At 51.4% G+C, this 27,544-nt stretch overlaps 1 protein-coding gene across 1 annotated transcript in view; it reads right to left on the bottom strand.

The window, feature by feature from the left end:
• Window positions 1-749: 749 nt before the first annotated feature.
• Window positions 750-27,544, bottom strand: part of KCNH1 (potassium voltage-gated channel subfamily H member 1) — a 142,464-nt gene continuing 115,669 nt past the window's right edge. The window contains exons 10-11 of the mRNA XM_078864413.1: window positions 26,407-26,603; window positions 750-1,999 (exon numbers count right to left, since the gene is read on the bottom strand). Coding sequence (XP_078720539.1) covers window positions 989-1,999; window positions 26,407-26,603 — 1,208 coding nt within the window. The 3' untranslated portion in view covers window positions 750-988. The remainder of the gene's footprint in view (window positions 2,000-26,406; window positions 26,604-27,544) is intronic.

Raw genomic sequence — 27,544 nt, 5'->3', positions numbered from 1 at the left:
TTACTTCATTGGCTAATACCACATCGTGACTGGCAGTCGATACTCACCTGTGCACCACGGCTCCTCCGTGGTATTCTCGCGCCGTGAGAATAGCGCGAATACCGAAATGTGCCAAAAATGTACCATCATCATTGTAACCCTTCGTGGCTCCGAAATCACACGGACAGTCAAAGGGCAGTTTTGGCGTCACTCGCGTCTGACCACCAAGAGAGCGGAGCCAAGCGGGGATTCACGCGGCCGAGAATGCCCTCTGATGGAAGCGGCAGCTGCTGCGCAATGGATGCATATAGAAGGACATTTGTTTACATTCATTGGGGGCATAGACACATTCAAACAAGTTTTTGCAAAGAAACATGGTAAATGCAAATCGCCACCGTCGTAGAACAGGGCCAAACAAAAATGAAGGAGTAATGTGCGAGACTATGTGCTTTTTTTGTTTGTTTTATAGCTTATTGCTGTGTGCAACACATCTGCTAATGAGCCATGCAAGTGTTGTAAGTTAATCTTTCAAGGCATTATTTATTGCAAAAGAAGCTACTCGCTGGATTCCAGGTCAGCATAACCTCATTTCCCACGATCTCCAGTTGAATGACTTCCGTGACACAGTGAATGCACCGCCTTGCGAGCCGGCGTCGACTGTGATTGTCCACATTCGTTTACATATTTAAATACACGCACAGGTCACCCCGACCATCTCGACAGGTCAATAACCCCCCCCCCTACCAACACCCCCCCCCCCTCTTGACCCGACACAATTCAGTACCTGTGACAATATAAACGCAATTTATGAATATACTTTGCTTAATTGCTTTTTTTTTCTCATCTGCAATTAAAAATAAAATATAGTGTGCTCAACATCGCCGTACATGTCTAGTTGCTGAACGATCACAACTGTACAATGTAAGTAAAAAAACTAATAATTATAATTTGGCACGGGTATTCAACTTAAAAGACACGTGGTCCGTAACGGGGGGGAGGGGCAGGTTCATTATACGGCCGAGTGGCCTGTCGTGGGCGACTCCGGCCGGAAAGTTTTGTCGGTCATCGGCGGCCGCCCCCCGCGCGCCGGCGACGCGGCCCGGGTGCACGCCCCTCCGCCGAGCAATCTCAGTATCTCGGCCAGCTGAGTCTCCATGACCGACATCCGGTCGCCGAGCGAACGCACGTCCTCGCTGATGTCGTGGCGCACCTCCAGCATGCTGGCCTGCAGCGTCTGCTCGGGGATCGGGTAGAAGGCGTGCCGCGAGTCGGCCGCGCCGGCGATGGTCGGGCTGCGCCCGACGCCGGCGCGGTCCAGCCGCTGGTCGCTCCACGTGATGCCGCTGTCGCACGAGTCCATCTTCTTGAGCTGCGACTTGTCGGGCGTGAGCGCTCCGCACGGGGTCTGCGCGCAGGCGTCGGGCGATTGCCCCTTGTTGGGCGACCGAACCCGCACCGCCTCCGCGAGCATCTCGATGGATTCGGCGGGAGACGTCCGGTTCCAGGCGCCGATGCCGCCGCCCGCGCCGCCGCCGCCGCCGCAGGGGATCTGCTCCGTGCTGGACAGCGCCCCCTTTAACCGGCCCCATCCCCTACCCCCGACCTTTCCCGTCGTTTCGACGAGCGGTCGGCTCACCGCGACAGCCGCCACCGCCACCGGCGCGGGGGACCTGAGTTCCTCCGCCCCGGAGCGGAGCAGCGAGAGCGTGCTCGGCTTCGCCGGCGTGACCGGCGGCAGCTGGTTTCCCGGAAGCGGAGTGGGCGACGTCTCGGTGATGGTCACGACGCTGGACCTCAGCGCGCCGTTGAGGAAGGGCGATCGCGACGGCTCGGCGAGCCGCTCGACGTCGGCACGGAGCTGCTGCTTCTCGGCCGTCAGCTTCGCCTCCTTCTGCTGCTTGAACCTCTGGAAGAGTTTCCGCACCGGGTGGTCGGCCGGGAGGTCGAAGCGTGCGTCGTTCTTGCACTTCTGCCGCTCCTCTTCCTCCCGCTTGACGTCGGCGATTTTCCTGAAGATCATCTGCGAAGGGGGGGGGGGGCGCGGTGAGTTTTTGCCCAAAGCGGGATCGGTCGCGACGACGGATAGAAAACGGCTGCGTACGTTTTGGCCTTATCACTCGACGGCGCCCTACAGATCGATGGTTCCCAGTGGAATTTGTTTCAACACTGCAGGCCAAGAGCAGTCTCTGCTTAAATGAGTCCCGTCATTACGGTGGAGCCTGATAAGAGATAAGCTGGCTGACATCCTTTATGTAATGGGCAACGGCTATCAGCAAACGCAAACAATTTAACCTGCCACGGCTAACATCTGTGGTCAGTCATCTCCAAACCACCTTCATCAAGCTACATGGTGAAGTATGGTCAAACAACTCCTCCGCATCACCAAAGGCCATGGGGCAAAGCCCCTCAGCCGGCAGTGGATTGATGAAGGGCTGCAGGTCATGACTAGAATTTTAATTTTTGCTGATGGCAAAGTCCCAAAAGCCACGCACATTTTTCCCAAGATTGTGAGACGGCAAACTTCTCTTTTTTATTTCCCCCCCTTTAAGGAGAAAAACCGATAAGCATTTAGAGGGGGTAGGTGGATGGGGTAAATTATAAGTGCCTTAAAAAAATAATCCACACTGCTAAAATCTAAAGAGACCCCTCTGCCTTTGTAACGCTTGCTGGACATCGCTGGGAAGGATGGTGGTGGGGGGGGTCCAAGCGAACAGAACAGGCTTTAAAAAACACACAAAGTGTGGGCCGGTAGCCGATTAGAAAGCCTCAGTGAGGAGACACAGATAACGCAAAAACACTCTTTACAGGATTAGTCGGCCTTATCTGAAAGGTGGCAAGATTCCACGCATAACTTTCGGGTTTCCTTATTTATTTATATCCTGTGTGGATATGATGGGGGGGTTTTTTAGTGTCCCGGTTTCAATGCAGAACACCGGCGGCGGAGCACGAGCGTGGCGTTGTTTTTTTCTCCGCGTCGCGCTGCGCCATTAGAATGTTAATTTCGCATAATAATGAAGCGATTATCAAATGCCGCTTGTACTTGAAATTCTTTATTGCACGCTCATTTAACGACATATCGCGGGGTAAAAAAAAAAAGCGGCACCCTAATTTACAGTAATTGAACGTCAAAACATTGCTGTAATGGGAATAAGGGCCATCAATAATGATAACGGTTTAATTTCCCCGTGTCCCTCTGGTTCGCAGTCGCACCGAGGGACGAGTGACGGGGCCTTCCCGCTTGGCCCGCTGCTCGCCGATGGCCGGCAGGCGCGGAGGGGAAAGCGCGGCGCCACCTGCCCGGAATGCTCGAGCATTCTCGTCAGGCTAATCCGCGCGGGCCAAATGAGTCCAATTCTGGCGAAAGGAATTAAACGGCGAGCGCACCGCTTGGATTCAGCCCGGACACGCAAGGCTGGTCAGAGTCACTCCCAAGATTTGATCGATTGCTCTGTCTCTGTCACTCACCCCGGCCGCCGGCTGCGAGCGCGAGCCGCGGCGCCTACCTGACTCCGAGGTTGGCAGCAGCGGCAAACGAGATAATTTAGCTCTCCAATCGTGTTTGCGGGACGTTTTACCGCGTGGCGCTGCGTTTGTCGTTCGGTGCGCGGACGCCTGACGTTTCGCGCCACGCGCCGGGGAACTTCCACGGGAACCGAGTGCCCGGCACGTCGAGGGGAGCTGTCGGGCGTCGCGACGAACGACAAATGCGCCGGAAGGACGCTACGCAGTGGCGGAATCCTGCGCCAAAGGGAGATCTTTGGCCATCTGTGGGGCGTCACGGTGGCGAGATGTTAACCACTTCGCCTGGTATGCAGGAGGTCGTGGTGTTTGATTCCAACCCACACGCCTGCTGTATATTTGGAGTTTGCATGTCTCTCGCTCTCTCTCCCCGTGGTCGCGTGGATTCTTCTCCGGGTCCTCCGGTTTTTTCCCTCCACATTTAGAATCAACATCGCCGTGGGCCGTCAGCCGTGCGCGCAAAGGGGCACTTCCCATGACGTGGCTCGTCGAGAGCTACTGGAGCCCCCCCAGTGGTGGCTCCAGCCCAGTGGGGTCCCTAAGCAGAAATTGTTTTAGGGCAACACCCCTCCACCATTACCCTCTCCCTTTCAATTTACAAATGGCGAGACGACAGTAAGCGTGTAGGCGATAGAGATATGATGATTGTACGTAAGAGATGCGGTGAAACTAGCGAGTAGATGGAAGGGTCAAAGGTACTGTGAATGTACCAATATAGTGAGATGGGAGAGTTGTGGACAAAAGACAGAGAGAGAAGTGGACACTGACAGTGCAGGTGTGCATTGAGATACGAGGGATGTAAGATGGAAATCTAGCGATGCGGACGTTGAGATATCAAGAGTAGATGTACTTGGCAGATATTCGGTGCAAGTTTATGGGGGGGAGGGGGGTGGTTTTCTCCAAAATGTCGGGGGCCCGTGAGCTACTTGGGGCCCGAAGGCTTTGCTTAGTCCACTTCGGCCCAGCGCCGCCACTGTTGGAGCCAATGTCCTCTGTAATATTTGAACTTCACTTCACTGAGCGGAGAAACAAATTGCCACGAACGCTACCAAGCCACCCGATTTGATTCGAATTTAAACATGGCAAGCAACGCATTAAATGTATTACAGTCTGCAAAGTAGCGGAGTTTCAATCGATCGTAGCGATGCTTAGATAAATTAGGAAGTGTTAGAAATATTACTTTGCAAATAGCGTTGTAAATAGAGTGTGTCCATAAAGGTATTATCGATTACCAATGAATTACAATTTGGCACCTCTCGCAAAACCGAATTCCCTCAACAGTTCGCTCTAGTGGAGGGCACTTCCACCAGCAATGGTGTGAGCAAGCAATTGCAGGGCTGCGCCTTGACCTCCTTGTATAATCGGACAACAGTTTTACGGGTAAAACAGCGCTTGTGAAATAATGGAGGCTCAGAAATAACAACTGCGCGTGTGTCGGTCATCCACAAGTGGATCAACAATCAGCTGCGAATTGTTATTTTAATCACGAAAGAGCAGGATGACGTTGGTGGCACGTCACCAACGGAGTTGCACGTGGCCTCTAGAATCAGAATCACAATCTGTATTTGTACTGGAGGAATCCGATGAGCTATAAAGCTCTTTTTCACAGTTGTCCAGTAGGGGCGGGTGAGAAAGTTACGACAACAAACAATACAGAAAACACGATAGAAGTGAAAAGTATATGAAAGGTAAACAAATCACTTACAAATATACAAGTAACATTTTTTATCTTACCAGGTAAAGCCCACTGAGCTTTTAGCTGATTTTCAGAAAGGACCTAGCCAGAAATAATAGCTGAACAAAGCGGCATATCGAGTGGGAAATTTAGAGCAGCAAAATAATCTAGATGCATGTTTTCAAATGTGGAGGGAAAAACCCGGAGGATACGGAGAAAAAATCCACGCGTCCACGGGGAGAATGAGAGAGAGAGAGACGCAAACTCCAAATATACAGCAGCAGGCGTCAGGGTCTGCATCGAACCCCCGACCTCCTGCATACCAAGCGAGGAAGATCACATCACACCACCGTGGCGCCCCTTAAATAAATAAACAACGCGTAATAAAGTGTACATGATTTCGATTTAAAGCTTTCGTGACTGCAGGGATTCATCTTCTTGGTTCTTTCGGTAAAGTCACGTAGAAGGGAAAGAATACAATAATGAAAATAAAACATAATAAAATGTCGTTAGAATTATTTTTATATTTTATTATTTTATTATTTCCCTACTACGTGACTTTACCGAAAGAACCATGAAGAAAAAGTGTACACGATTTCGAACCGCGTGAACGAACGCGTCACTTCTCGTCGAGCCGTTGCAGCCCTTCGCTGACGCGTTCCGGGAGTGGGGGTGGTGGTGGTGGGTGGTGGTGTGTGGTGGGTAGTGGTGGGTGGTGGTGGTGGTGGGTGGTGGTGGGTGGTGGTGGTGGTGGTGGTGGTGGTGGGTGGTGGTGGTGTGTGGTGGGTAGTGGTGGGTGGTGGTGGTGGTGGGTGGTGGTGGGTGGTGGTGGTGGGTGGTGGTGGTGGGTGGTGGTGGTGGGTGGTGGTGGTGGTGGTGGAAACCAGACGAGATGCCCTTCGACTCCGCGGCCGCCGCTTATCACAGGGAGCAGAGGAGGCAGGCCCCTTCAACGCTGGGACGGACGCCGTGGCGCGGCGCAATGAAACTCCGCTCCGCCCTCGCAATGATGTGAAATGCCCCGGTGGAGCTTGCTCGCTCACTCACTCGCTCGCTCGCTCTCTCTCTCGTGCGGCTTATCACGGATGGGGAACAGCTCGAGATTTGGGCTTCGTTTCGTTGGAACGACGCCGAAAGTTTCGATTGTCGTCACGTCTTTCGCTTAGCCCGGAGATTAAACGTGAATACAACGAGACGTGCGATACGACGTTGCCTCTTCTTCCGAGGGCGACCTGGGTCTTCAAATCCGAGTGTACGGTCCAACATCTGGCCCTTGGGGGGACCCACACTGGAACCTAAATGTGGCCAATCTCATCATATATCGGATGCTAAGCAGGGGCGAGACTGGTTAGTACTCAGGTGAGTGACCACCAGGTATTGTAGGCATGGGACTGCGAGGTGGCCAGAAAATTGCTATGCATGCGTGCTGAGTTTTTCCCCTGGGGCTCTCCGATTTCCTCCCACATTAATCAAAACACTCATTCGTTGAATTCGCCAAGCATCCCATTGGGGAGGGGGCAATGGTATCGGGAGTTTGCGTGACTGAGTTCTTCTAGCAATTGGTTGAGTCGATTTTTTTTCGTAACTTGTCACGAAATCGAGTGAATTGGCCTCAGACCGGACAGACAGACAGAAATGGTGCGTCCTGGCCACAGTAATAAGTAGCCCAAAGGCTCTCTGAGCAGGCTTTCGACACATACACCTGGGGTATAAACAATAACTGGCGTGCGTCATGCAATATACATAGGAGTCCCTTTGTTTGATGGGTGTCATTCATTGTCTCGCGTCTGTGACAGGGTGACCTAACGACGTACACACACACACGCCGCCAGCAGCCAAGTTGTGGAGCAGCTCAGATGGTGGCAACACTGGGGTCTGACAAAAGACACGCAAGCCCAAATTTCAGCCGATCACTTCCGCGGTTTTCCAACACACGCTGTTAGAGGGCTGTAACACAGCACAAAGCGTGGCTCTGGTTGTCCCCCTCCACCCCCCACTCGGAGCTCCTGGTTAATGCGAAGCCGCAGAATAATACAACAGTCCGCGTTTTATCCATTTATTAGCCAAGAGTAAATGCAGTGTCAGTGACCCCGCGTTTTGGAAAATGCCAAACCCCATTCGTCGCACCGTGGCTCATTTCTTATCGAATTTTCATTCGCAGCAACGGCAACAAAAAAACAACACTGGCAGTTATGGACAGGTGGATTTATAGACAATTTTTGTCCGTGCCGTTGTCGGGCGATTTGTCTCTGGCTTCAGCCGCGTGCGTTTGCATTCAAGGCTTCGTGCCGTTAAAGTTACACTTTTCTCACCAACAAAAGAGCCGAGGGTTAACCCATTCAATTTTCTGCACCGAATGACGGTCGTTATTAATGTTGGTACTGCAAAAGCTTTTTCCCTCTTTAAATGGAACACGTACATATATCACGTTGATGAAAATCCAACCAAAGAGACTCCGAGTCACTTGTGTGCAATGCCATTATTTATTTATGAACGTTACCCTTTTAACTATAACTCTGCGTCAGAGGTTACCACTCATACTGGTCGTTTCAGTAAATTGCAGAATCTGGTAATGTACCGCCCCACACCAATGTCGTCTTGCCTTGGCCAATATTTACCGATCGACGATTTATGCGAACTAACTCGACCAGCGAGGCAGCATTCCCACCCACCCAACTCTGGACTCTACCGAGCTAACGCGCGGGACACAACCTTCCCCGCCGCACACACACACGCACACACACACGCACGCACGCACACACGCACACACGCACGCACACACGCACGCGCACACACGCACGCACACACGCGCACGCACGCACACACGCACTCACGCACACACGGGACACAACCTTCCCCGCCGCACACACACACGCACACACGCACACACACACGCACGCGCACACACGCACGCACACACGCACACACGCGCACGCACGCACACACGCACTCACGCACACACGGGACACAACCTTCCCCGCCGCACGCACACACGCACGCACACACGCACACACGCACGCACGCACGCACACACACACGCACGCACGCACACACGCACGCACACACGCACGCACACGCACACATACACGCACGCACACACACGCACACGCACACACGCACGCACGCACACACGCACGCACGCACACACGCACACACATGAACACACACACACGCACGCACGCACACACGCACACACATGAACACACACACACGCACACGCACGCACGCGGGGGTCCAAATACAACCGTTTACTGCCAATCCCTGCGCCCCGAACCAGGCGACCCGAGTTCGATTCATGGCCACGTCTAAAGTCGTCATCTGCACGGCTCCTAACCCCCGCTCGCACCTTATCCGCCTACTCGCGCCGACCAGTGTGGTGAGGTTTGGTCAAACAACTGAACGACAAAGTGTGCGGGGAGGCCTTCATCCTGCGGTGGATTTCAATGACTATGTTCGTGTTATTCTTTGCCGCCAGACAGTATAAAGGCACGGCGTGCACCGCAGTCTTTTTGCTGCCCTTGATCCCTTCTCCCAGTTGGCCGTGTCGATGTCACATTTGGAGAGTATATTTCTTTTTTTCCAGCCAGCCCCTTTTGAACCTCGTGTGCCGGCTGCAGCACGTGACCGTCCCTTTTCTCGGAGTTGCGAGAGCTCTCTCTGTCCGCAAAGCAACGCCGTCGCGGGCTGGTCCGGAGTCTTCCAACGTGGCACAAATGACCGACCAGGCCACGCGTCATCCCACACCAGGCAAAGCCCTCGCTGCACGTGATGGGGGGGGGGGAGGTGGGTGCACGAGACCGGGAGGGGGCTGCGGCAAGTGTTTGTTTCTGTTTCGTTCACGGCCAACACTCGCGTCCGAACGAGCTGTGCTACCGCGCGATGCATCTGCTGCTGCTGCTGCTGCTGATGCCGCCACTGTGACTACCGTTGCAACGTCTGTCTCGTGCGGTTCATGAAACTGCGCCTGTCAAATGGAAGCTGCAACACCGCCGTGGACTGAGCCGCTGTGTGCGCTGCTGCTGCTGCTGCTGCTAAAAGAAACATCGACAAACGCAAGACGATGCCGAAAATCCCGCCGCAGACTTCGCGCCGGCACTCCTCGGCAAGATATTTTTATCTTTCCACCGGGATCCAAATCCAATCCTTGGATCAATTTTAAAAAAATCGCACTTACCACCCAAAAGGTCATTTGACTCACGTCTTCCTTCCTCTACCATTTTTATCTCACTCGTATATTTCCCGCACCTCTCATTGGCACGGTTGGCTACGGACACGCATACACTCTGTTCCCCTCCATGCACCCTCCCTATATTCCAGCAACCAAGACCTTTTGTTGAAGCACCCAGTTAAAATTTTCTCAGTGGAATGTAACTCATTTTCCTCTGCTTCACCCAGAAACCCGTGCTGTCGACTCCCTGCCACTGTTAAAATCCAGGCTCGAGACCATCCTCTCCTCCTCTGCCCTTGACCGGCTTGTCTCAATCTCTGTAATACATAATACATATATCTCCTTTCCCCAGGTTCCCTTCATCCCACTGTTTCTCCACAGCATCTTGAGGTACCGTGGGGCATGTAGAAGTGAGCGTTTCTGCTGTGCCACTGCAGCGCGCCACTTAAACCCTTTCTCCATTCTGAGACACCTGCAAGGTGCAGAGTGGGTGTCCCGTTCACCGCAGAGACCTGTAGCGACACGACCCGCACTCTACGATAGCTGCCGTCAAACTGTGCCACACGCCCTCCCGCACGGACTTATGGGAGCCTCGGTACCAACAAAGTCATTTTATTTTAGTTCTTCTCGTTCCGTTCCGATGACATACATATACGGACATGTACATCATTGGAACGAAATCGGAAGAAAAAAGGATGACGTACATGTACGTACAAGTACGTCATTGGAATGGTAAAGTGTTAATTACGTGCGAAGCAGTGCTGCTGATTCGGAGAACTATCCTAAACGAATCGAGCAGGAGTTTAACAGCACGAAGTAAGGTGTAAGTGTTGGTGGTTGTGCTGGACAGCTCTCAGATGATGTCTTTTGGTTTGCGCCTCCGCACGATGTCCGACGTTTCGCTCCACGTGCTAGAAGCTTCTTGAGAAACCGGATTCTGAATTCAATTGAGTTCATCTGAGATCAACAGCAGATAATGTTGCAAATCAGGGTGTGTGTGATTGGATCAAAAGATCCCGCAAGATGTTGAATGTCCACGTCGGGTTTTTTTGACTGTCCTACCGATCCGACCCCACCAATCCGGCCCCTTTGCTATAACTCTAAGTGACAAGCCAAAGAATACACCACAAATTGCCTGCGTTTTTGGTAGATTTCCCATTTGAATTCACGGCCTTTAATGAATTCCTTGCTGTCCTGAGCAAACGCCCATGTTGCACAAATTCCCAGCATTAATTTTCACCGCAGCAGAGGTTTGCGTTTGCTTTGAATTAAAAATGGAAATTAGGAAATTACTTCAAAATTAGAATATGGGCGTTAGTCAACGTGTGTTCGCAACTGATGATTTTTTTAAATTATCATTCGCACAACTTCCAGACTGAGTCATGCATATCACGGTCTGCATTTTAAACGTCTTAAAAAAAAACTGCCCACTGCCTAGTCCCAGTTGTTGCTCAAGCGGTTTCGACAATCCATGGCATTGATTGTATCATCTCTCAACGTGACTTTCGAAACTGCCGCGGCTCACCGCCTTTGGCCCCAGACGTCTTGTCAGCGGACCGCCGGTGTCCGATTTTGTCGACGTTCCGTTTCGCCTGTTTCGCAAAACGGCCACGGCGGTATTGCCAAAACGTACAACCTTGGAACCGGGCCCGAAATAGCACGATCCTGCATAGCCGGGATTGCCAACCCATCCTTCAATAACTACCGAACCCTCGTGGGAAAAAGAAAAAAAAAGTGACCAAACGTGCCCCGAACGTACCCCACCAGCGCCAACGGAAAAAATACCAACATCGACCACCATCCAGCTGCCCGGTGTTGAGAGTCACCTCCGGCCGGAGTCATCCTGTCTCGTTCCCCACGGCCCACGACGACCGCCGCTGCTGCTGCTGCTGCCGCTGCACGGCGCAGGCCCTGATGCCCCACGTGCTCACGCCCTGACGCCCCACGTGCTTACGCAGCCTCCTGCAGGACATGCTCCTTGCCCTCATTACCTGCTACCGCCGCTGCCGCTGCCGTGGGAATCACCCTCCCAGGCGTCTCTCGGATCGCGTAATTGGAATGCTGTTGCTGTTGCTGCTGCTCTGCCACTCGGGAGACAAAGGCGGCCGGGCGTGGCGCACGCCACCCACCCCTTGTGTGCTGCGGGGGCATTCATAGGGTCCTTCTCGTTCACAGCACTTGCCCCACCAGTCTGTTGAGGCTATGCGGGCACCTTTGCCTTTGTGCTGCTCTCCGAAATCGGGGAGCGTGCTCGCGTCTAAGTCAATATATTAGAGACCCGAATAATGCCGCAGCTGAATAAACAGGGTGACCTATTTATAGACACCACGCCCGACTCCTAATGAGCCTCTTCGGTTCTTCTCAACATTGCGAAATTGATGTCGCCGTATCGAGACAGAGGAGCGAGTGAAATTTTTTAATAATCCGCGTCCCCTTAACTTGATTCGCTCCTGATCTGCCCCCCCTCCCATACCCCCAACAGTGTGATCTCTGTGACGTTCCAAAGGCTTTGAAATAAAATGCTGCTCCTTATTGTAAACGTCTCATTGTTTCAGTGGGGTGTCTGCAAACTGATCGCCCTGTTCCTCGTTGCCATCATTAGCGGAACACGGTCCCTGTTGTGGTGAAATCCGCGATGAGATCACGTTGTGAGCAATTGCCCTTCGTCAGAGGCGCACTGACCCTTGTTTTATTGTTCTAAAATAGGGTCATTGGCTGAGATGTCATGTTCCATACATTTCGGTTACAAGGCAGCATTTGCGATAAACGAGAGAGGAACAAAGATATTTGCAGCGTGTTGCCTTATACAAGCGTAATTGTCAACGCAGAGACATTTTTTTTATTTTCTGTAATACAACCGGAATATCACCGTATTTTTATGGGGTGGAGTGGTGGTGCAGCGGTTAGCGGATTGCATCGTGAACCCGGCGACTTGTGTTCTATTGCTGGCCACTGCTCACACCAAGACCCTCATGAATAATATTATTCGGACTGAGCGTGGCTTTCGTGGGTTAATAGGTAACCCACATTTTGTATATATCTCAGCTGAAGCCTCCCATAAATCACGTGACTTCTCTGTTGCCAACCCACTCTGAATCCCTCCCCTGTCCCCGCCCCCTGTGAAAACAGACACCGCTGCGTGTAGCTTTGAGGTCTTTATGCGGCCTCTTCCTCTCTACCCTCGTCTCGCCTGACCCTTTGGTCCTGTTTCTCCATTCCCCCCCCCCACCCCTTATTTCCCATTCTGTTATTTTCTCCCTTCTCTTTCCCGTTCCTTGTTTCTCTCCCCGTGCATTAAATCCGCGACTCCCCTTCCCGCGGCGTCGGCGACGTGGGTACAACAGTTGCTCGTTGCTCCTAACCGCTGTCATTATGCGATCATTAACCGTCTTTCTCACATCACGTTCACCGAACTGTGAATAACGTAATGAGCCGTGTTTGTGGCTTGCGGCCTCAGGGGGGGTGGGGGGGGGGCATTAAGAGGGCTTCCCACCGTCCACCCGCCCGCCCGCCCCGCAAGCCTCCCCGACGCTTTGTCTACGGATGCTGACGGTGCAACCGCAACGCGTCGTGCGTGACCCCCCCCCCCCCAACGTTCTCGCGTGCTCTTCACGCCCGGTGTTTATCTGGGGGCAAAAGGATTCATGTCATTGCGCTTGACCCACCGCATCGCCCCCCCCCCCTTCCCCCACCGTGCGCCACCACCTCCAACCGCCGTGCCAGGATTATTTGTGCAACCCGCGAACTTTTCGCCGACGCGCTCCAACGTCGTGGCGGCGGGGCGCGATTGCCCGTCGAATGTACGCGCCCTGGCGCTCCGTCAAGACAAGCGCGGCCCCGTTTCAGCCGTTCCGCTGCTGGATGGAATGGAAGGTGGCAAGCGGCCTTCGCGCGGCCCACTCTGTCAATGCCATCATCGCCACCCCGGTGACCCAACATCGATCAACGATCTTCCGGAGCGACAATCTCAACTGCTGGATGGATGAGGTTTCCCCGGGCTGTAAAGGCAGGTGATGGGGGTAGGGCAGGGGGAGTTTGACCATACTTCACCGCCACGTGAAGAGGGGATAGAATCCGTTACGAATGTTGAAATATAATTGCTCGATTTTCGAATCGAATCGCGAAACAGAAATGACAACAATTCACTGAATCGCAAGAGGGATGATTAATTACAGGCCTTGTGCATATGTGCATGTGCATCCCATTGTAATAAGAGCCTATGTTAGATTCACGTGGTGATCGGCTTTGCCGGTCCCGCTTTACAGCCAATGGGGGGAGAGCCTGGGAGCATGGCCTCGGCGTGATCACGGGATGTCAGCTAGGTGATTGGTTTCGCTGGTCTTGGCCTCAGCCAATGGGAAGACAAGTCAGGGGCGTGGTCCCGGGAGTTGATGGGGGATCTGGAACATTCGGCGCAGGCTATTGAGGATTGGCTGGAGTGTACCACGTGACCCAGGCATTAAATAAGGGGAGAGAGGAGAGACACGGGGTCAGGCACGGAACGAAGAGAGAGAGGGGCCACGCGCGAGTGGGGCTCCGGGTGCCACGTGGTGGTGTGTCTCTGGTGGCTGTCTGCCCGCTTCCCGTTGCCTGCCAGCAACGGGGAGTGTTTGTGAACTGCAAAAAGTGAAACCGATTCTACAAGCCGTCTCCAGCGTGTTATTACACCATTATTGTCGATCCATTACTGTATGAAATTATATTATTTGGTGATGCTGCCTTAGTAGTGGTGCACAAGCACAATCATAGGCCATTGCCAAAAACGTCGCCTATTATATATATATTTGAGGCGACAGTCTTATTAACGAATGTGCTGAGCATTAGTTTGTTTTTGTTCACTGCTGGATACGGGCCTTTCCATGCCACGGAGGCAGCTATGATTGTTGTTCGACCATACATCACCACGCTGCTCAGTGTGGATTCGTGAAGAGATTGCTCAGGACCGGGTTCAGATGCCACTCGCCAACTCATGTCTGGCCTGGCCAGGAATCGACCACAGCCTGCCAGTTTCAAAAGTGCAATTTGCTGTGATAGCAACTGGGTGTTTTTATTTGATCATACCTCACCACGCTGTTCAGTTCTGATTGGTGAAGGCGGGGGAAGGGAATGCAGAATACTAATGAGTTTGCTGCACTGCCCACGACTGCCCACTTCTGCCCTGCCCTGCCCACGGCTGCCCACTTCTGCCCTGCATGGTGCAGTGTACCTGCATTGTACACAAAAGGGGGAGCGGGCCCGTTTCAAGCGGACTGGCTTCCTGCCTACTCAGAATCAGAATCTTGATTTACACCTGGAGAAATCCGATGAGCTATGAAGCTCGTTTTCACCGATGTCCGGTAGGGACGGGCCAGAAGGTCACAACAACCTATTAACGGGTTTGCGAGCGCATTAGTGCACCTCAAGATGAAAAACGGCGCCTGTGGCATTGGCGTTCATCAGCATCATGCAAATCGACCATGCCCAGGAGAACAATTTATGTTTCCCCATCTTTTTTGTTGCTTTTATTTAAATTTGCATACCTTTTTTGAGTCAGCAGAGCATAGATCAGTGCTTAATGGACGGAGAGAGTCCGAGCAACGTAGCAAGGGCAGGAAGGGAGTACGGCACCTCCGCCAAGGTTGTGACTGTTTTTTTGAGGTTGTATTCAAAAGAAATGTGCACATTTTTTTTTTCCATATTATTTTATTTATTTCACGAAAATACTGCTTTAAAAAGTATTTTGGCCGTTTCCATTAATTAAGTGTTTGGCATGTAACAAAACAAACGAGATAGAGTAGCTGGAGAAAACTAATGAATATGAGGTTATAATCCACTCAAAGCCCTGCACATATTGATTCAAGAATCCTCTCCTGTAATGTCCTCTGGCCACCTCATAACCTATCATTAATTAATTATAAATTTACTGAAAAAATATCATTTGCAGGCCTTACTTATTCAATCCTGTGCCGGATGAAAGATTCAGCACACCATGTCGGCCATGGGGGTTGTTTGACCATACTTCATCGTATCGGTCAATGCTGGTTGGTAAAAAAAAAGGTGAATGGGGAGAGGGATTGTTAGGGCCAATGCAGATATCACTTTCCACCTACTCAAGTCGTGGTCTGAAATCGAACTCAGGTCGCTGGGTTCATAGAGCAGTGCGCTCCCCAGTTACATCAATCATCATCAGCCTTCTTGGTCAATTCACTGCTGGATGAATTCCACCCCAAGCCGCTGCACATTACCCGATTCAAGCAATTTCTTTTTTAGGACGAGCGTCATTCTTTGGCTGCCACCCATACTTTATATATTTACGATAGGTTGTATAACATCATTACCTATTGTAGGTCACGAGTCTATAAACAAATATATTTATATATATACGCTGGGATGGCTGCATTCCCAAACGCCCGTGTTTAGGTTATTTTAGGCCGACGGGCACGGCTCAGCCGTTCGCGAGTAAACGACAGTAAAAGATTAAGACCGTCGTTTGCGGACAAAATTAAAACTCCCACTCAATCGACCGCGTTCCACCCGCGAGGGGCCTCGTGTTGGCAATGGTGGTGGGAGGGGGGGGCAGGGGGGCTCGCGAGGCCCCCTTTAACGAGCGAGACCCCCATCGGCTTAATCGCCCTCCGCGCGTCTCGCACGAACGTTCCCGCGCCGAGAGACACAAATAAGACATCCAACATCGGCGCGCCCAACGCTGAAGCAGCTAGCGACCGACGCCACGGGTCGGCAACCATTCGAAGGAAAAAAGTATAAGAGCCCTTTTGTTGTGGTGTCTTTGATCACAATAGTTCGTAGAGCCGCATCACACCCAAGAGGTGCACGCACACAAACACAGCAGCAGGTATACAGCAGACGGCAAACACATTCTGACTTCAATAAACACAGATGGTGATGCGATAAACCGCGGTCTAGTTTTTGTTTGTTTACATTTTGTTGTCACCAAGACATTCCAAGGTTACCCATTTCCCTGCCATGTTTTATCAATTATGCTTACGTTAAATTATTTTGAAGATTTACGGGTTTTTTAACCGGCTACCGGCAGGAGAAGAGCCAAAGAGCCGCTAGAAGGAAGCCAAACCAAAAACATTTTTAAGAAACTATTTTTGTTTATTTTACTAGGTAGGGCCTATTGACCTGCCCACAAATGATTGCTCAACGAAGTGGCTTATCACGTGGAAATTTATAGCAGCCAAATACTCTTGAACGCGTGATGTTGATTTAATATGTGGAGCGAAAACGCGGAGGACCCGGAGAAAAACCCACGCGACCACGGGGAGAGAGAAAGACACGCAAACTCAAGTTTAACACGTCGGCTTTCGCGACCAATATTGTGCGTAAATCGTACGTACGCGATCTAACCCAAACACCTCTCGTATGGATGCAAACTCCAAATATACAGGCGTCAGGGTAAGGGTTGGGATCGAACCGACGACCTCCTGTATACCGGGCGAGGTAGTTAACATCTCAGCACCGTGGCGTCAGAGAGTTTGCTGACCCCTGACCTGTGACTTTGCCTCACCGCCACAGTCGGCCAAAGGCACACGGGCCGACCCCCGACGCCTTAGTTGGCAGAAGCAGCGCTCACGTGCGGAATTACGGTAAACCGAAATCTCCGAACGCAATCGCAACAACGCACAAATCATTTCTGTCGACCTTTTACCAGTGGCTGACACGCATAATTGCATTTGCATGATAATGCGCTCTCCGTCCGCGAAGGTAGGGGCTGGATTATGTTTCGCCCTCTTTATTGTTTCACGTCTGTCAAGGCTAAATTAAGCTTCGCATCGATAGAGCACGCGTCGATGCTCGTACGTACACATCGTCCGCCTGTTGTCTGCGACACGTAAAGCGAAGGTGAATGCACTGCTCATGGCGAGCGACGAATATTCGGCGTTTGCTGTGCGCCTTCCAAATGTGTGTTGTGCTCGTGGGTTGTTGTCCCTACTTTCTCTTGCGACGTATCTCGTATATGTCTCAAGTCAAAGTCGGTTAAACGTACGATCCGTCACGAAAAAATAGATTAAGATACCTGGAAGCGACACCACAAGCCGAAGTCAACATTTATCACCAGCTGTCTCTCCGTGCCGCTCCTGCGGGCACGTTAATGTACGGGTCCCCCCCCGCCCCCCATCTGTGCGACGATCGCAATGCATTTGTGATCGCGGAATAAATAAAAAAAAAGAACGCTTCATGGCTTAACTCAGAATTAGAAATCGTTGAACTTTGTATGAAAAAATCAAAATAAAAAATAGCTGTGGTGGGTGGCGGCGGGGTGGGGGGAGGGAGTCTCCGCTCCTGGTGACGTCGCTTGCGAGCCACGACACGAGGGACCCGTCTCAATTCCGGGGATAAAAACGCACGGCGGAGTTTAAGTCGAAGCCGCGAACGCAAAAGCGGCGCTCACCGGGGACGCGGATCGGTGTTGGTCTGCAAGGTCGTCCCGGGGATCTAAGCCACGACCAGCACCGCCGCCGCCAGGCGAGCGAGGCAGGCTCTGTCCCGGGAGGAAGCAGTGTTTGTGTAACCGAGTACGTGTGACTGCGTACACGCGTGGCGTCCGTGTGTGACTGTCTTTGTGTGTGTGGTGTGTGTCTGTTTCAAGCAAGGCTGTCCATCGTGGGGGGTTCCGGGTCTGGGGCAAATCCCACTATTTTCTCCCCCCACCTCCACTTTCGTATGACACCGCGACATGAAAGCGCCCCCCCCCCCCCCAATGCGCGGGGCCCGGGGCAGTCGCCCCGATTCGCCGTACCCTAGGGACGGCTCTGGCTGTATGTACGGGGGAGCGGTAGTGCAATGGTTAGCACACCGTGCGACGAACCCTGGCGAACCGAGTTCGATTCCCACCAGTGACGCTTATCTGAACCGGTCCTGGACCTCCCCTACGTGGACTCAGCCTTAAATGAGTAACCCGGTAGGGTGCGTGAAACATCAGCACTGGGGAGACAAAGGCGGTCGGGCGTGGTGCTGTGGCCAACAACCACCCCGTCGCGTGCCACAGTTCCGGCCTTCACCAGCGCTACTCGCTAACAGCACTTGCCCCAACGGCCTGTTTAAATTCTAGATATGAAGCTTTCGTGACTGCAAGGATTCATATTCTTAGGTTTTTTCGGTAAAGTCACGTAGGTGAAAATTTTAAATTAATAAAAGTAAAATAAAAATAAAATAAAAATCACGAGGTTTCGGAGGCAACACAAGCTTCCGTCTTCAGGTAGAACCGTCACAGCACGATAGCTGTATCAAGTGAGAGAAATTCCAAGAAAACAGTCCTTGTATATATACTGGTTGAGGGTGGGAGGAGCCAAGGTAGGCCCTGGAAATTATTATTGTGAGGTTCGGTGCGGCTGAAGCACGCTGCTAGGAATGAGCCTTTGTTGTGTAAACTAGGTGCGGATGATGTAAAGGTGCGTGTAAATGGGACTGAGCCTTTGTTATGTAGAGGTAGAGGCGACACGGTGGCGGGGGTTGTCGGAGGGACTTTTGTCTTTGTGATGAAGATGTGCCCGCTATGCCGGACGCAACTGCAGCAGCAGCAGCCGCTGCCGCCGCGAGATTGAGTCTCGTCTGCCGCTGTGCGGGGAGAGTAAATTACTCGTCCCTGCGTCCTCCTCCTCCGCCTCCTCCTCCACCGCCCGAGGATGTCGTGCAGGCGTCGCTCGAGGCGGCACGGCAGCGGAGTCGATCGATTCAATTAAATTAGGGACAGGCCGAGGCCATTTGAAAGGGACCTCCGTTTCGATTGGTTTTGGTTAATTAAAAAACGAGAAGAAGAGGGAAAAAGGTTTGGGGGAGGTCAGAGAGAGACGAAGCTGTGTTCCCGCTCCACTCGCACGTGCGTTTGTGCGCGCGTGATTCTCCCGGATCTAAACATTGAAAACACGTTTTTTTTATTTTACCAGGTAAGGCCCCACTGAGCTATGTAGAGATATGTTTTATAAGCGACCTGGCTATTACAAACGATAGCTCAAGTAAGTGGGCTGATCACGTGGACATTCATAGCGGCCAATTACTCTCGATGCACGTTTCTAAAATGACGATGGGCAATTCCGGCAAAGATGCCGAAATCACTGAACGACTGATGTAATTTCATTTCATGTTTTCCGTGTTTATTTTTACTTTGGTTTCAAGATACATTCCGCGATTCGACGTGGAGTTTTATCGCGTGTCTTAAAAATCACCAGTGGGCGTTTTTTTTTTAATTGACAGAACGCTTCACGAATTTGCGTGTCATTGACAGAGAGAGAAAGAGCTTGTCGGTCATTGACAGGGTAGAAAAGGTATTGAGCCTTGATTTGAGATACAGGGGCAGGGAGTAGACATCGGATGTGGGTGTTGTTGTCGGGGAGAGAGTTGCACGCAATAAGGGCAGATTTACAAGAACAAAAATTGCCAATTCACACTGTCAAGAAAGGTTGACTGGGGGGAGGGGTCGTGAAATGAACGGATGTAAAAGGCCACATGAGATTGTCTGCAGCCCTTAATACGGTGGTGGTACCAATACACCATCTCCGCTAGCCCCCCCCGCACAAACAAAAATGTTTTCCAGGGGGCCGCAGATTGAGCGCTGTAATGCAGCCAGCGTCTTCTGGCCTGAAACATACTCCCAGCTCTTGGGTCGATCATCACAAGGGATTTATCTGTTATCCCACTAATCAATTCTTCAGGCAGTAAGCCAATATCAAATGACTCTCGAGTCTGGAGGCTATGAAGACAATACATTTTTTTTTTGCATCAGATGCACTCAATTCACCTTTGCGAAACCTCTACAGCAAATTGATATATATATGCAAAGTACGATTGTACACACGTTGTAAACGAACAGATTCTCATTTACCCGCGCACTTGTTATCCAATTGATGTTTCGGGTCCAATAAAAAAAAACGACTGCCGTTTAGTGAATCGGAAAAGCCCCAATGGCAACAGGTCTCACAAAGCAGCCGTAACTGTTTGCATCTGGTTCATGCTGACTTGATGATGCCTTTGCGAGGGCTGTCTATTTGGTGTTTTGAACATATTAACACCAACTCTTAGTTTTTTCGGTAAAGTCTGCATCAAGCAAATCTGGCTGTGACAGTCCCACCTGATGACGGAGACTTGTGTTGCCTCCGAAACGTCGTGATTTTTATTATTTTATTTTTTATTCATTTTAATTTCATTTTTTACCTACGTGACTTTACCGAAAAAACTAAGAGTATGAATCCTTGCAGTCACGAAAGCTTCAAATCTGAAATATTAACACCTCCTCTATCGTTGCCGGAAAGGGTGAACGCTTTTTCTTTCGCCATCATTTTGATTCCCTGGCAACTGACGCAACTGTGACGTTAAAGTCTTTTGGTCAAAATGCCGCCTTGTGTCGCATTAAACATTGATGGAAGCAGACCGGGCCCGGTTGCGAACAGCTTTCACTCACACGCTGTCGTTACACTGCTCGTGATTAATTCACCGGAAAGGGAATGTCTACAAAAATAAAGCTGTCTCTGGTGTGGACCAATCAGTTTCAAGGACAATGCATACATTATCAGAGTATTGTTTTTTGTTTGCATTTGACTGCAAGTATTGTGGTTAATGTGAACATGATTCCTTGCAAAAGGTGTCAGTTTTGTTGCCAGAAAAAAGGGGAAAAACCCTATTAGTCTACAATCTGTTAAGCCAATCCCAGCGATGTTAATAAATGTTAAGTCGAGGTGTAAATCACCCGGAGAATCCATGAGGATACGACGCCCATCCCATTGGACGTCGATGCAGTCAGCGCAATTGCCGAGCGCCAGCTGCTTAATTACAAGCGCCGGTTTTCCGCCGCCGTTGCCGTTACACAGCACCTCCGATGTTGTCCTCCAAGTTGTTACCGCGCGTTAGTTCGCTGCGACGGTCCCGACGTTTCATTCGGTCGCCTGACGAAGTTCCCGGCACGCGAGGGGCACATCGCAGTGAGGCGGGCGCTTCGTTTGTGCGCGAAATAAAAGCCTCAATCGGTGGCGGTGCGGGCGGGCGGGCGGTCGTGTTTCGCGGAGGCAACAGTCAGTTTTAGATTTGAAGCTTTCGTGACCGCAAGGATTCATATTCTTGGGTTTTCTCTGTAAAGTTACGTAGGTAAAACAATTAAAATTAATAAAAGTAAAATAAAAAATTAAATAAAAATCACGACGTTTCGGAGGCAACACAAGCCTCCGTCTTCAGGTGGAACCGTCACAGCACGATAGCTGTATCAAGTGAAGCTATCGTGCTGTGATTGCAACAGTCAGTGGCAGACTCCACGAACAAGTGCTGGCACGCCGAGCACTTTGTCGCCCTCTGGCAGCGTGACCGGCGGACTAACTGCAGCTTCCGCGACAAAGAGTCCTTGGGCCATCTAACGATCACCGCCGAGATGATCATCTTCTCTCAACCTTCTCCCCGTGACCCCGTGACGGCTCACGAGCACGCGCCGCTGCTCCACGCCGAGGCGACAGTGGGGAGGGGGGGGGGGTATCCGAGCTCCGTGTTCTCCTACCGCCAGAGACGTCGTGAACTGCTACCCGAAACATTCCCACGGTCCGCTTCGCGTGCGCTGCATCGGGCTGCGGGTCACAGCAGAGTGCTGTGCACCTGGGTCGAGCCCTCCTGCCCTGCGTCGCTCCGAGAGCAAAGGCGTCGTAGGCGCACGGCATGAGCCGGCGAGCGCATTGACTCGTCTGCGCGTCGCCTCCGGAGGCTGCGGAGGCTTCTCCCTTTGTCGTCTCGCGCCGCCGTGGCGGCAACGGTGGCTAATGGGGAGCCAGGTTAGTTAATTATTCACGGTGGCGGACGCAGACAAAATTAGTATGCTCGGAGAGGTCAGCAAGGTGCAAACAAGGGACGTTAATTTACACCGTTTCCGAAACGAGCACAATCTGCACACATTTGCGCTCTCGCCCCCCCCCCCCCCCGGGATTAAAAAAAGAGAGAAAAAAATTTGCCTACATGAGAACATTTTTTATTAATGGGGGGGAAAAATACATCCCAATTAATTTTAAATCGCAAAGTTGGAGGTTAAATTGCTGGAAGAAGCTAAACAATAGTTGTACTCAAAATGTTCTCGTCTTGTTTGTTATCCTCAAATATTTGTGATACAAATGAGAATGACTTCACTTGGGTCACAATTAACTTGCTGTGTGCAGACCGTTAGGCGCAGGGAAGGTTGCGTGCACGTGTGCGTGTGTGCGGTTATGGGGAACGGTGGCGCAGCGGTTAGCGCGCTGTGCCACAAACCTGGCCACCCAAGTTCAATTCCCGCTCACGGCCAACGCCAGTGACGATTATCAGAGCCAGTCATGGACCTCCCCTTGGTCAATTCAGCATCAAACGAGTACCTGGCGCAGTGTGTAATAAGCATAGCCACTGGGGAGACAAAGGCGGCCGGGCGTAGTACTGGCCATTGACCCCCCTCTCGCGCGCCGTGGCGGCCTTCATAGGTGCTCGCTGACAGCACTTGTCCCAACAGTCCGTTGAGGCTTAACGAGGGAACGAGACCTTTATCTGTATACGTGGTTGTCCCCGCGGCCAAAACATTGTAAAACACGGCTGCGTCGCCGTCCAGACTTAATTAACAAGCGGCACGACAGGTAGCGAGCCGGCTTACCTCCGAACCTCGGTCCGATCCATCAGCATTGTTCTCTGTCAGTCGACCCACTTGTGCCCGATTAGGATGCTTTGTCAGCAACACTACCCGTGCTCTGACCGTGACCTTTAAAGAACCTCATTTCATAGCTCATTAAAGCAAGAGGGGGGGGGGCAGCAGTAGGGAAGGAATATCGGCCTGGAATGATTGTTGTCGTGCACTGCACGTGTTGTCTTACAGCACGGGTGGAGGAACCTAGGAGCCACCTCCGATTATCACGGTTGGCTGCGTACGGTGCGAAAGAAGTTCAACATACACACACACACATACGATCTGTGGCCTGCATACAGCCCGCAAAATTAACGTCTCAAAGCCTGCGGGCCACGTGATGCCTACCGCTTCATAACAGCCCGCAAATGACATTTGATCATCGCTGCAAACCCCTTCAAAGTAGAAATAAATAAGTAAAACTTTGAAGATGCTTGCATGGATGGGTACATATTTTTCAGGTGCTAGAGGGGAATGTCATTTCAACCTGCCCAAACACCGCGTTTGATCAGAGATTTGTTGTTCATCGCAATTTTGTTTCGGAAAAGAAAGCGGACTTGAGGAGAGCGTATTGCTGGAAGGAATGACGACCGATGGTCACGGATGGCAGCCAAGGGGCGGACCGCGACCGAGATGACATCCACCGCGGAGATGGAGCGATGAAATCACCTCGGGTGCAGGTGCTAGGCGGATTATCGCATCGCAGAATGGTGACAGGTGGCAATGACTTGGGGAGGCCTTTATCCCGCAGTGGATTGATCACGGCTGACGATGGCGATTATGATGAACGCTCTGTTTATAATACCATCATGCTCAGTCACCTGTAAAGGAGAGCAACATTTATTATTTGTCGTTATGATGGCGTAACGATAACGACAACGTAACCTCGTAACACGCAAGGCGACGTTGTCGTCATTGCTCACTCTTGAAGAGAGAGAATGACTGAGAGGCACGAGAAGGATCCACAGACGAGTGGGGAAGGCATCAGCCAGATGGTGGTGAGCTGGTTACAAATTCCCCCCCGCCAAGCTCTGCAATCCTCTCTATATAAAGGTGGTATCGGCCAGTGAATGAGTGTTCACATGTGCAGGGGAAACCGGAGTGGCAGGAGACAAAAAAAACATCCCTCTTGTGCCAAGGACAGAGTGGAGAATTCAGCAGTACCAAGTGCACTACCCTGTGGGGGTGCCACATTATTTGCCCGGATGACACGTTGTGGATGGCGGAATATGTAGATGCGGGCGCCATGCAATTGCAGAGTGACTACCAAAACATACAATTTGTATGTTAAAAGCGCGCAGTATAATGGGGGCAAGATAATGTTATTCCGTAGCATTTCTTCTTAATCGTGTTGTGAATGTTGTTTCTTGTATGTTTGCCGTGGGGATTTTTTTCCCGGCGTTGTTTTGTTGACACTATTTTCTGTTTTTATTTTAGTTCGTGGCAGAGAGGAAGTGTTTAGTTTATTAATCGCAATGCTCCACAACAGCGCATACTGATTAGATTTTCGTTGTTTTACTTCACACCCTGGTCTTCCTTGAGAATAGACACTAAAGTGTAGTGGTCAGGGCACTGGACTCGCAATCCAGAGGCCATCTAGCCACGGTGGCGAGATGTTAACGATCTCGCCTGGTATAGAGGAAGTCGTGAGCTCGATATGGACCCTGACGATGCCTGTACATTTGGAGTTTGCGTGTTCAGTCTCCCCGTGGTCGCATGGATTCTTCTTTGGGTCCTCCGGGTTTTCCCTCCACATTTAGAGTCAAACATGTGGCTGCTATAAATTGCCACGTGATAAGTCACTTTGCTGAGCTGTCGTTTGTGGCCAGGACGCATCTGACAAAGAGCCATGAAGCTCAGTGGGCCTTACCTGGTAAAATAAAAAATATATAGTTCGATCCCATCTACCGACGATGCAAATGAAAGCATGGCGCAAGTTTCTTAAACCCCCCCTCTCAAGCCCCACTGCCTCTGTCCACCCAGCAGTATAAAAGGACAACGCCACAGTTAGCCGATCCGCAAGTTGCGTGTGGTGGGGTCAAGTTCGGGTACTTCCACCTCTTCCAAGACGTCTGGCCAGCGTGCAGGACTAGGCCGAATGGGTCAGTGGGATTTGAGCTTCGTCGAGTGGCGACTCTTCTGCCAGCGGTGGTGTCAGCAGGCGCTTGCAGGGATGCCCCTTTTACATTCCGCGGAAAAGAGACCTCGTGTCTTCATAGGGATATTACTTGGTCATGACAGCAGTCTACTTAGCTGTGTACCATCCACGTGAAAAGCCAATGTGTTTATTTGTATTAGCCAATGCATTGTTACGCGCTTGTTATTTTTATTCCTGAATTCATTGATTGGCTGTTGCTCGACTGCAGTAACCCAGCTCAGAACACCGCCGTCAGAAGTGCACAGCGGCAGGTTAATCGCGACGACTGCCGTGAGAACACACACCACGGGCAGCGCGATATCAGAAACTCGCATTCGCGCGCGCCACTTACAAAGAAGACGTATCTGATTTACCCATGAGCCACGTACTGCGATACCGTGCTAAGAGCATGTTGCTTAAACCAGCTGTGAGCACTCAAGAGACCAAGATGAGGGTCTCGTTTTCAAGAGTGAGCTGGACTCAACAAAATGATGAAAAGAAATCTAAAAGAAACAACAAAAAAGTACAGAATAGAGGTAAAGCAATCGGTGCTGTGTACTCTGGTGGCCACTGTGTACTCCACTGTTGTGTACTCTGGTGGCCACTGTGTACTCCACTGTTGTGTACTCTGGTGGCCACTGTGTACTCCACTGTTGTGTACTCTGGTGGCCACTGTGTACTCCACTGTTGTGTACTCTGGTGGCCACTGTGTACTCCACTGTTGTGTACTCTGGTGGCCACTGTGTACTCCACTGTTGTGTACTCTGGTGGCCACTGTGTACTCCACTGTTGTGTACTCTGGTGGCCACTGTGTACTCCACTGTTGTGTACTCTGGTGGCCACTGTGTACTCCACTGTTGTGTACTCTGGTGGCCACTGTGTACTCCACTGTTGTGTACTCTGGTGGTCGCTGCTGTGTACTCTGGTGGTCGCTGCTGTGTACTCGGGGTACTGCCTAAGAATCGTGGACATTTATCGATTCACCACTTGCGTTTTTAGACAACTCGATTATTTTCCATGGAGCTCGAGTTTTTGTGAGAAATTAGGCAAAATTAGGCCAAATTCAACCAAACTAAGGCCTACCGAGACCAACTCGAATCATCGACTTGCGTTGAACCATGCCATGGAAACTTGTTTATATTGACCTGCGTCCGATGGGACGTAAGTAGGGAGTTGGTGGGGTGGTGTTAATGGGGTCGGTGGGGTCAGTGGGGTTGGTGGGGTTGGTGGGGTCGGTGGGGTTGGTGGGGTCGGTGGGATGCGGTGGGATCGGTGAGGTTTGGGGGGTGCGTGGTGTGCCGGCGTTCGCTCACCCGCTTGCGGAGGTTGTAGGTGAGGATGAGGTTGCGCGAGAAGGAGTTGGCGAAGCCGGTGTAGAAGTCGAGCACCTTGAGCAGCGCCTCGCGCTTGATCACGTGCAGGTCGCAGTAGGTGAGCGCGCGCACGTTGGCGCACGACTGCGCCAGCGTGCTCTCCTTCCAGAAGACGTCCCCGAACACGTCGCCCTTGCCTGCGAGCCATCGCCGTCATCGCCCACTGTGATCATTGTCGTCGTCGTCATCATCGTCGTCATGGTCACTACGAACGTCATTGCCACCACCATCTCCATCGTCATCGTTATCGTCATAATCATCGCTGTTACTTTAGTCGTCCTCGTCATCGCCGTCGTCATCATCATCATCATCGTCGTCACCACTATCTCTATCATTACCACTTTCTACATCATCTTATTAATTATTACGCTTGTCATCTTCATCGTGTTTAGTGTGATCAACGTCATTGTATTTGCCATCATTGTCATCATCAAAATCAATGTCATCGTCATGATTATTATCAGCATTATTATCGTTATCACCTTCGTCATCATCATCAACATCATCATGATCAACATGGTCATCATGAAGTCATCACCATTATCAGGCATGATCTATCCACTGTTAGACGAAGGCCTTTCCAAAGCCAACAGCCCTGCGATGCGACAATCCGTCTGGCTCAAATCAATAAATCCAAGATTTGTAACACGCGGCCGCATTCATCAACAAAAAAACGCAGGCGGCAGCGCTGACGGCACAGAGAAAAATGTCACCAAACTGAACAGAAGAGTAAAGAGATGTTTCTAGTCCCGGCTGAGCGGACTTCTGTCGGCAGAGACCGTTCCGGACCACTGGGGGCTGCAGATGAACAGCTCCCTTCTGCTGGCCAAAGCCGCGTGGATCACAGCAGCAGGTCCAGAGCAGATAAGCGTTGGTTTTGTGATGGTACAGATGGGTGGCTGGCATAGCTCAGGTGGCGTCGCGCCTGATTGGCTCACGGGTGATGACGTCACGTCTGTCCCTCTATTTAAGAGCGAAACGGGAGGAGGATTTCTCCACAACTCTGGCCGTCGCCTGATGATGCTGGTTGTAATTGGTGGCGAAACGTCGTGCTCGAATTGTAAATGTCGTGGCTTTA

This window comes from Lampetra fluviatilis, chromosome 18, assembly GCF_964198595.1.
Source record: "Lampetra fluviatilis chromosome 18, kcLamFluv1.1, whole genome shotgun sequence".
NCBI lineage: Eukaryota > Metazoa > Chordata > Hyperoartia > Petromyzontiformes > Petromyzontidae > Lampetra > Lampetra fluviatilis.
Note: the sequence above shows the minus strand (reverse complement) of the source record. Positions and strands in the feature narration are given on the sequence as shown.